The sequence below is a fragment of the Danio rerio genome, chromosome 3 (genome assembly GCF_052040795.2).
Source record: "Danio rerio strain M-AB ecotype USA chromosome 3, GRCz13ab, whole genome shotgun sequence".
Lineage (NCBI taxonomy): Eukaryota > Metazoa > Chordata > Actinopteri > Cypriniformes > Danionidae > Danio > Danio rerio.
Genome location: NC_141023.1, coordinates 36118534 through 36130000, shown reverse-complemented (window position 1 = coordinate 36130000; position 11467 = coordinate 36118534). Strand labels below are relative to the sequence as shown.

Sequence of the window (11467 nt, the reverse complement as noted above, 5' to 3'; positions counted from 1 at the left end):
GGTAACACTTTACAATAAGGTTCATTACTTAATGCATTTACTAACTTGAACTAATCATGAAAAACACTTGTACAGCATTTATTAATTATAATTGAACATTTACTAATGCATTATTAACATCCAAACTTATGTTTGTTAACATTAGCTAATACACCTTGTGTTTACATGAACTCACAATGAACTACTGTATTTTCATTAACTAACATTAACTAACAGGATCAAATACTGTAGTAAAGGTATTGTTCATTGTTTGTTCACGTTAGTAAATGGATTAAGTAACATTAACTAATAAACCTTATTGTAAAGTGTTACCGTAAAATAATTTTGGAATGTTTAAAGAATTCTGCATTCTGATATTTAGTTTGATGTTAATATTAAAACTTAATATGATGTTGAAATTAAGTTTTATATATGTAGTATTTTGTTGTTGTTTTTAAACTGCATTGTCAGTTTAAAGGATTGGTCCAGAGTGTATTTTTAAGGTTTGGTTGTGTTTATGGAGTGCAAAGCAATGTGTGCTCATGCTTCATTTGTAACAAATCATGTTATTTTTTCATATATCTTACTTCGATTATATACAGCTACTCGGCTAACATTAAAACCACTGTCATATTTCCTAGTTCCTATGAAAGCCCACCCTCAAGAGGTTCGGATTTTTCAGCGAACATAATGTGCTATGATTCACAGATTGGCTCCATGTTACCAGGAAAATTCTCTGCTACAACATTACAGCACATCTGGCCATGTCTCTTCACTGCATGGGGTGTATGTGCATAACCTGAAGGGTTTTTGACTTCATTAACCCGGATGTATTTTTTTGTAGTCCAAAACCACGCTCACTGTAGGCTTTGCTCAACTAACTCTGTAAAAGCCAATGTCTCTCTTTACGTTAAACTTTGAGCGTATTACAATTAGAGATGTTGTTTTATGTTCACCCAGCTACATTACAAAACAACTAAAGTTTAAATTATGATATTGTAGTGGACCACCCCTTTAAGTTGTAAAATGATGCGTGACTTCTTCAAATTTGTTATGTAGTTACAGACTATTAATGATTTATTTTACATTTGCATATACACATGTATTTATTACTATGTATTTTCATTATTGCAACAAATTTCAGTGTAATTCAAATGGTTGTGTAAATTTCAAATTGATCCAAAACAAACTAATATGATTGGCTGAGATTGGCAATGAAAATTAGGAGTGGCTTAAAATAAAATAGAAATACAAATAAATTAACATGAACAAATAGGAAGATTATATACGTAAAATTGTCAAATTAAAAATGGTTTTTAATTTTGAATGCTTCTAAATTTTGTACCCCCCGTCTGCAGGGCTGGCGTATCTTCAGGGTTTGAATCTGGAGCGTATTGTGATGTGTCAGCTCAACCCACTGAGGGTCTGTCTGCCTGCTGTCACCAACATGTTTGCAGCCATCACCAGGTACAGCACCAGAAACATGCGTCATCGAATTACATAGCTTTATGAACATACAAGAACCACAACTGAGGGCAATTTCACCCATCTGTTGGCAGGAAGTACCAGCTCGTGTTCTGTTACACCATCATTGAGCGCAACAACCGGCACCTGTTGCCAGTGGTGAGGAGTTCTGTGGGCGGCAGCTCAGTGGCCACCAACACAAACCCCCTGGATAGTTTCTTCCCTTTTGATCCATACCTTCTGAAAAGGTAATAAAGAAACCATTTAACCCTGGAATAATGATCGACTAGACTCACATACTTACTTACATTTTTATTTATTTATTGTGACAGTTCTGGGAAACTCATTGAGCCGATCTACCAGGTGTGGGAGGAGCCGTCAGACTGTATGATTGGTGTGCCCAAGAAGGAAATCCCAAAGGTGATCAACTAACCTGCATTCACAGTGCCGATATTTATGTGCTTTAGGGCTGCTCAATATATAGTTTGAGCGTCAATATTGCAGTGTGGGTATCTACAATAGTCACATCGCAGTATTAGATTATTTATTAAGAATTAAAAGTAAAGACCATAGAATACACAAGACATGTCACTCGTATAGTTTTAATGGGGAAAAGTTGAACGGTCAATATGGCGAATGAAGCCCTGCCTACTAGCACAGGAGCCAATCATTGATCGCTATAGACTGACAGAGAAGCTCGGACCAGATGTGCGCTTTTACGGCAGTTTGGTGGTCAACAAAAACACTGGAATAAGAGATACATCCTCATAGAGCTTGAAGTTTGTGCTTTTAAATTAACCAACTATACTTGAAAACAAAAGTTTTTTAGTTTTGTTATCTGGATGATATGGACACAAGGTATTCAAACACCTAACAAACTTGTAAACAAAAAGGCGCTGTCATTTCTGGAGGAGACTCGCCATCATGACTGAAGCTGTGGATTATTTCAGAAAAGCAGTGCGATCAGACGATTATTAACCAGAGAATGATAGAACGTGTAGATTGGTCTTAAAAGAGGTTGGTGTCGTGATCTCGTTTCTTTCGAATGTGCATTAGCTCGGGCAACCTGAACATATGCAGATTTAGTTTGATTCGGACGTTAAGAAACTAAACTTGTGAGACAAATGTTGTTTAATTTTATTGGTGGTTCCAAATTTGTAAAGTAATCGTAAGCTTAGCAAACCCCCCATTCAGACGCCAAATGAAATGACTTGCCTTAAAGGGACTTTGTTAAAAGATAAAAATATCTACATTTTTTTAATTATTTATACAATTTTGACCATGTTTTACGCTTGATTGTTCAATTTCTATATCTGAGTACTACTAGACTTGGCAGAAAACCATGTTTATTTCACTTTTATTTTTTGCTATGTCGTATTTATATATATAAATATTGAAAAAGACTTGATCATCCCAGTCTATCTTAATGAATGAATTTTTTCTAAATAGATATATTTAAGTCATCTGGTGAAACTGTGCGTCTATATAGCAATATATATAGCAACATATACAAAATAACGCAATGTCAGGTTTTTCCTATATTTCCTAACATGCTCCTAAATAATGTGTTTGTAATTGGATTGATGATTCCATAAGATTTAAAAAACATTCATTCAAACACTTGAATTGATCTAAATGAATGTTCGGATTGAAAGGGGTGGTTTGTCTGTTTGTCCGTCGATCAAACACTTGTTCAAACTACTTATTTAAAGTGCGTTGAATCAACAAACTTCTTGAGTTTTTTTGTGGACAACTAGATTGTTTTATGTTCAATTCACTTAAATTAGTAAAAGTTCACTTAATTTGTGTTGCAACAACATGAAAGAATTGTGTGGAACACAGCATTTTTAATACAGCGAACAGCAAAAAATTACTTTGTTTTTTTTTTTTATCCAACTACAGCAGTCAACATTTGAAGTGGATCATCAACTGTCATCAAAGTTCTCCTAAAACTATTAAACAACATCAATTCTTGTTTTAGGGCAATTTTGAAAAGCTTTTTTGGTCCACTTCAAATGTTCCTACTATATCAGTCAAATTCAGAAGTCTCTGGGACACGCGTGCAATGAAATTTAGACATGCATAAGCCTGCGCATGTTTTAATAAATGCATGATAAAGCTGCTAGTCATGTAGTTACTAGGCAGCGTAATTAAGTACTTTATTTTAGAAATGGCAAAAATTAGCTATATAAATAATAAAAATAAAATAATTGTAGCAGTTGCAAAATATTATGAATTAGACATAAAAAAATGAAACTAGTAAAATAATAGAAAGAAATAATAAAATTACTCATATATAGAGCGGGGGTTTTGTTTGATGCCCATGTTAACAAATTAGAGCTTTCACACAGCACATAGGAAACTTCTTTCTTCTGTTGAACAAAAAGAAAGATGTTTTGAAGAATGTTTTAAAAATTGCTGTTGACTTCCATAGTATTTTGTTGTTCAAACTATGGATGTCAGTTTATCTTCCTTTGCCTTCAACAGAAGAACCAAATTCTTTGTGAGCTCACCCTTTAAAGCATCCTCGTTCATGTTATGGCACTACAACTGCCTCTCAAACTAGACAAAATGTAAGGCGGGGCTTGACTTTGTTCATCAGGCTTTGATTGGACGGTTGATCCTTGCTATTGTTGTGATGTCATGTGATTGACAGGTTCTCCTCATGTCAGTAGACAGAGAGCGGAGAGATCATTTTTCATTAAACACTATGAAGACACAGAACAGGTTATTTATAATAAACACTACGGTACTATTGAAAGGGACAGGATTGAAGTGTATTTTATCCCCAAGTCTCCACAAGGAAACTAAAACAGAATGAATTTCAGAGCATCTTGATTCACCCTGTGTTGTGTTCTGTCAGGGCTCTATGGAGGAGGAAGATGATTTTCTGCATGGAGAAACTCCTCATGGAGACTCAATAGTAGGGATGACTCCGGGCTCATATGAATCTCATCTGCAGAGCCCGCGGAGCGTCGGCTCTCCTCCAATCTCCTTCCTGCAGAGACCCTTCTGATACACACACACACACATCTCTCCATGAGGAGGCGCTGGAGAGCAACACACACACACACACACCAGCATTACTCCTACAGCAGGAGTTAAAAAAAAAAACCTCTAGGACATTTTAAGACTGCATCAAGACACACACACTTCAGATGTGTTAATAACAGGAATCAAACTCTGTTGGTGTTTCAAGTAGACAGTTTTCTGGAGAAAGCGTCTGTACAGATGTTGCGATCATGGCTGTGTGCTCATTTGGAGTAGAAAAGAAAGCTGTTTGTAACATTCTTCAGTTGTTTCTGGTGAGGTTTCATTAGTAAATGCAGTCAGTTCCTGTGTGGAGCTGTACATACTAGGTAATGTACATACTTCATTTAAAAATTTTAAATACTGGACTTTCAGTTATTGTGTATAAATATTGCAACTTGCACAGTAAATATTGTTTAACAAGAACAAAACAGTTGTCTGGGATTTTATTGTAATTTTGAAGATGCCATCTAATTTTTACTGATGAATAATATATATATATATATATATATATATATATATATATATATATATATATATATATATATATATATATATATATATTAAGCCTTTAAATGTCACTTTAAGCTGTATAGAAGTGTCTTGAAAAGTATCTAGTCAAATATTATTTAGTCATCATGGCAGAGATAAAATAAATCAGTTATTAGAAATGAGTTATTAAATCTACTATGTTTTGAAATGTGTTAATCTGCTCTCCTTTAACAGAAATGGGGGAAAACTAAATAGAGGGGCTAATAATTCAAGGGGGCTAATAATTCTGACTTCAACTGTAAAAAAAAAAAAAAAAAAAATATATATATATATATATATATTTAGACACACTTATATATATTCAGAAGTGGCTTATATAAAACGCAAAGGCCTCTAGATTCCGCTCATTTTACCAAGATATATAAGATCATGCCTTGGTATTTAATTAAGACAGTAAGGTCTGACTTTGCTCAGATTATATAGAATATGAAGTCATGGTGCAGTGGAAAAAGAATTAATATTGTGTATGACTCCCATGAGCTTGGAGGACTGCATCCATACATCTCTGCAGTGACTCAAATAACTTATTCAAAAAGTCATCTGGAATGGCAAAGAATGTTCTTGCAGGACTCCCAGAGTATATCAAGATTCTTTGGATTCATCTTCAATGCCTCCTTCATTTTACCCCAGAAATGGTTAATAATGTTCATGCCTGGTGACTGGGCTGGCCAATCCTGGAGCGCTTTGACTTTCTTTGCTTTCAGTAATTTTGATGAAGAGGCTGAAGTATGAGGAGCGCTATCCTGCTGAAGAATTTGCCCTCTCCTGTGGTTTGTAATGTAACTGGTCTCTAGTAAATCTCTAGTAAATGTAATCTAGTAAATCTAGAGAAGCACAAACGTCTAGACATTTCAGGCTGTTGATGTTGCCATCCACTCTGCAAATCTCTCGCACACCCCCAAACCATGATTTTTCATTTTCATTTTAACTATGCTGTTCTTTGAACATTCTAGCCATCAAATAGCCCTTAAAAATGGTTTCCACAAGTATATCAATACTTAAAGTTGCTGCCACATGAATCCTAACATTACATATTTTTTAAACCCGTTTTAAATAAATGTTAATACTTCTACATGTTTATTAAATACACAAATCTTTAGTATGTATATAGACATACATGGACAGTAATATATATATATATATATATATATATATATATATATATATATATATATATATATATATATATATATACATATATATACATACATGTATATAATAAATTTCAAATAAAAAAAAATCAGCATTTGGTATAAAATAACAAATAAGTTGCCAAATGTTGAAACATTTACATTTACTTTTAAACACAACATGATGCAGATATTTGTCACTTTGTCATTTTCTGGAAAAAAAAGTACTAAATGAACATTTTATTTTTAAACTTAAGATATACTTTGAACACATCTAGTAAATCTAGAGAAGCTGAGAGACAAGTCTTCTTGTTATGTGAAAATAAAGCATAACAAAAAATAAAATCCCCGAATTATTATATCTATTTACCTGGAGCTGTGTCACTCTAAATAAACAGTTTAAATGGACAGTAATATGTTTTTATTATTTTATTATTATTCATCTTTATTTAAAAAAAAGGATAGAATACATACATTAGAAAAAGCAGCAAAAAATGCAAGTTTAGCCTATTAAAATGAATAGCTATTATAAAGAAATGGAATTATCAAATCTCAAAAAAATGTTCTTCACTGTATAATTGAATAATTCTGATTAAAGAGCAGCGAATTAATCCTCATTTAGATTTTTCGTTTGATCACATTAAATAACAGCAGTGTCACTTTTCAAAATGCACACATCTATAATGAAAGCATTAGATGGCTTTCCTCACTGTTTATGCTCATTTAAGACAAAATTTATTTTGTTAAAGAGAAAACCCTCCAAGATTGACATTTTTAGATGTTATTATTATTGTTATTATTATTATTATTATTATTATTATGTGAATATGTCTGTTCAAACACACACTCAAAACCAAGAGTGTCCACCCTCACTCCGCTTTAAATATCTGTGTATTATCCATTTGTTTGGTTTGTATGTTTACAACTTAATAATTGAGGTGCAGTACATGCATATTACCAGAAAGAGGTCACTGGAAGGTCAAATTCAGTGATGCGTCTTTAACTGAACAGATGTGTGAAGCCACATCTGGAAAAAACAGACCGAGCTGTTGCAGATTACACAAGTATTAAAACCGTGTCAGCATGCAGCCCTTGCTAGCCAAATCAAATTTTAAATATTGTATGATGATGAGCAACATTGGCCCAGCAACGTCCATCAACACACACACACACAGCAACATTCATAATAATACATACAAAATCCCCCAAAAATCCGATCTGTGAAATGAAATCCAAAGCACACCTCACACGTTTGTTCTGACTTTATTAAAAACATTAAAAGAAAGATATTTAGGCCACACATATGATGCAATCTAGTTCAATCACAGGACTACATGTCGGCATCTGTAGAGCATGTGCTGTTATTAACATCAACAAACCATCTGCGTAACCGTGTACACACACACACATCCTCAGCAAATGATTGATCGCATCTTATTACATATTGATATAATTGACTGTAAGTCCTATACGGCGAGACAAAAGAGCCAAATACAGTGTGCTTATGAAAACAGTAACCTGAACCGTGGCCTTTGTTGGGCTTGAATGGGCGAATTCAGGGTGGAGCTGCAATATGACTCTGTTTCTCCATATGCTTGTGCCATGACGAACCAAATCCTGCTCAGTTTACCTGGAATATAAGAAGCTTTTAAGGCGTTTGACACGTGCGCAGAAGGATTAGTCTTTGATTAGTTTATACTACTGATGGTTGAGTGATTACTATGATACTTGTGTGGTTTTTTTCCAGTCTTCGCATTACAATTGTGATCATAACTCGTAAGTCTTTTGCTGTCTTCAGTAGTTTGTTTTTGTTTTGTGCCGCCATCATGTGAACAAACTAATTAGTGCAAGAACAAAAGGTTAATTGTCAGCCAATCAGAATTCAGCAAGTGTTTAAAGCGACATCCGATAAAACTGCAGCAAACTATTGTAAGAAATGATAGCGTCCAGTAGTGTGTAATAGTAATGGTTTACCTGTGTTTGGATTCCGAGACTGCATATTTCGAAGTCCACAAAGGCTGATTTGAGTGTTAGTTCTACTAAAGATTGATCTGAAGCAGCAGGAACATTAGTAATGAATGTTTTTAGAGTGACTTTAAACAATACAACCTACCTTGTTATGTATATTTAGGTTAAAAATATAAATCATAAAAAATTCATCTTCGTAAAATAAGTTACATTTAAAAGGGTTTGTATTTTTGACATTTGTATTGTTAGATATCAGCTAAACTGAAATGCAATATTCATGTGTAATCCTTGTGAGAGACTTGCAATGAATCTCGGGATAGTCTGGGCTGTAAAGAGGGCTTGACGTTAACCTTTCATTTATTTATTTTTCTGACCATGGTTTTAATATTGATATATATATATAAATAAGTTGACAACAGCACGTTTAAATTTACTTGGGAATTTTTATGTGTGCTCGGAATGGATCATTGAATCAGTGACTCACCTGATTTGTTCAAACTTGCTCAGTTGTTTAATATAGAAACACTTCAGTGTGATAGAGGTCAAATTTACTGTTTAATATTAATATTATGTTATATTTTTGAACATAAATTCAGATGAAATCACTGCAAAATTTGCTGTCATACTGGTATTTGTGAAAACAGTTCTCTGATTATGTCGTGTTGTTGAGCTGTATATGTTATGAATAGCACAATTCAATTTATGTTATGTTTGTCTCTGTGTTTGTGTGTGTCTTTTTTTGGTCAAGCTCATTTCATTCATTAATTTTCCCTCAGCTTAGTCTCTGATTTATCAGAGGTCACCACAGAGGAATAAAACGACAACTATTCCAGCATATGTTTTACACAGCGGATGCCCTTCCAGCCGTAACCCAGTACTGGGAAACACCCAAACACACTCACACACACTTATACACTTTAGCTAATTTTGTTCACCCAATTCACCTATAGTGCATGTCTTTGGACTGTGGGGAAAACCGGAGCCCCCGGAGGAAACTCACGGGAACACAGGGTGAACATACAAACTCATCACAGAAATGCCAACTGACCCAGCCCAGGCTCGAATCAGCGACCTTCTTGCTGTGAGGCGACAGTGCTAACCACTGAGCCGCCCTCAAGCTCACTTATTTATTTAAAATTTTTGGTGAAAATCAATCTGATCAACGCAATCTCACGGCAATTTGTAACTCGTTGATTTAGTGGCTAATTTGTATGAATTGTACGCTCTCCGTTTTACAGTTTACTATGATTTGCTCGTCCCCAAATGATGGTTAGGTTTAGGGGCGGGGTTTGGTGCCACGCCTCTTTTTTAAAATCATACATTTTCGTACGACTGAACTTGTATGAATCTCTACAAATTAGCAACTAAACTGACAAAATGTAAAATAGTTATGTTTCCTTGTGAGATCAGGCTGGACTTACTGCACAAGGCAGGGCTTAAAAACAAAAATAGCTCAGAAAAATTTCACACTTTGGGTTACTTGTCTGGTTGGACAAAATTTTTTAGCTCGCTTATAAAAAAAATTTCACCTGTTCTACTGAAGCGTTAACCTCAAGCCCTGTTATATTCAGTTAAACAGCTCTAGCGCCAAAAGATACATCTGTTGTCTGAAAAATAAAAGAATAAAAAAAGGAAGCCTTCACTCTAAAAAAAATGCTGGCTTGTTCCCAGCAGACACATAAGACGTTAATATTAGGTTAGATTTAGGTTGCCAGCATCTAAGGACAATGTTAATTTGATGTCCAATAATGGCGTGAAATGATGTTGACATCTGGTTGATTTTAGGTTGTGTTAGAAAGAGACCAAAATCCAAAATCAAGCCAACATCTTAAACCAACGTCATATTGACGACCATTACTGACATTTATTCGTCAGGTATGGCAATCAAAATCCAACACCTGATAGATGTCATACTGTTGACGTCCACACAACTTCAAGCTGTAACATCATTAGATGTTGATATTTGGTTGTTTGTAGGTTGTGTTGGAAAGTGACCTAAATGCTACATCTGTCCGACGTTGGACATTGACATCAGCTTTACGTTGGGTTTTGACGTCAACCTGATTTTCATTTCTAAGCAAAACAAAACGTCCCGTGACGTTGGGGTACAACGTCATTCTGACATCATGTTGACGTCCTGTGCCTGCTGGGTTGTAACACAATGTTGTGTGAAAAATGGACAAAACCAATGGTTGGGTTAAAAATGCAATTTAACTTTAATTAAAAATATTAACCCAACATCAAGTTCGTCCATATTTGACCAAACAGTGGATCACAACAACGCAGCATTTAAATTTAGACAGCCTTCGTTGTGTCGCAGTGATGCAACTGCATTTATCTATTGTTATCTAGTCTTTGTTGTGATTTGGCCTTTGTGCGACTTATTTTCCAGCAAATTCAGCAGTCTCAAGCGAAGTTCCCATCCATCATACAGACCAATAGTAATGTAGAGGATGCTGAATGACATCGGACAGACCTTACGCGCAAACTTGTCCAAGCGCAAACTGACATGATCACGGGAGACGTGAAGAAGAGGACACAGAAGGTTCAACGGCAAGATTTACAAGGTTCAAGATGGCAGCCGCGCACATACTTCAGAAGCGAGCATGTCTACGTGTCTCTGAATAATAATAAAATATCTGGACCCAAAATATAAAATCTTCAAAACGTCATAGCACTTCTCAGAACAGATACAAATAAGCATCATATCAAATGATGACGAGTAAGGACTGTCCCAACGTGTATTTCTAAAGTGAAATGTCATACATGTATATAACACACCTAACTCTAATAGAGAGGTCAGCTGCACGGTCGCATGTGTTTCATTACAGTTGTTCAATGAGGAAATATTCGGACAAAAAATCATCTGTGTATGGTAACCATCTGCTGTAAATGTTTTGCTGACATGACTGAAACCGCATTCGAGCATCTCAAAGAGCCGATTTCAGTCCCCTGGGTTGATTTCTGCTTTATATTATGACATTGAGTTCTGCTACTTGTTATATATACACATGGACGGCTTTAAAAAATGAGTTTGAGTTGAGCTCAGGCCTCTGAAGAATGAACTGAAGGAGTGAAAGCTCACAGTCTCTTTTTTTCCACAGTATGCTTTGAGTTCAGATATTGTGGATGATCTGGTTCATCTGGAGGCTCTATTGTCCTCTTCGCTCGGCTGCTGGAGTCCCGAGGACAGGAGGCTGTGGCCACTGGAGACTGGAACAAAAGACACCACAGATTTAAATGACACTTGTTCCTTGATCTTTTAAGGCAGTGTAAAAAATCTTATGACCATTTAAATGACTTTTTGAATATATTTTGTCTAATAGTTACATATGAATAATTTG

General features: G+C 35.1%; 2 protein-coding genes across 6 annotated transcripts in view; one reads left to right on the top strand and one right to left on the bottom strand.

Annotated features, from left to right (window-relative positions):
• rrn3 (RRN3 homolog, RNA polymerase I transcription factor) overlaps positions 1-4904 on the top strand; it is a 13433-nt gene extending 8529 nt beyond the window's left edge. For both annotated transcript variants that reach the window (XM_087244846.1, XM_087244845.1), the window contains exons 15-18: positions 1338-1446; positions 1539-1691; positions 1776-1863; positions 4307-4904. In XM_087244846.1, the coding sequence (XP_087100972.1) occupies positions 1338-1446; positions 1539-1691; positions 1776-1863; positions 4307-4459 (503 nt within the window). In that variant the 3' untranslated portion in view covers positions 4460-4904. The remainder of the gene's footprint in view (positions 1-1337; positions 1447-1538; positions 1692-1775; positions 1864-4306) is intronic.
• Positions 4905-7402: 2498 nt separating this feature from the next.
• The window catches only part of si:dkeyp-72e1.9, a 91231-nt gene continuing 87166 nt past the window's right edge, over positions 7403-11467 (bottom strand). For all 4 annotated transcript variants that reach the window (XM_087244842.1, XM_087244844.1, XM_087244841.1 and 1 more), the window contains exon 22: positions 7403-11336. In XM_087244842.1, the coding sequence (XP_087100968.1) occupies positions 11276-11336 (61 nt within the window). In that variant the 3' untranslated portion in view covers positions 7403-11275. The remainder of the gene's footprint in view (positions 11337-11467) is intronic.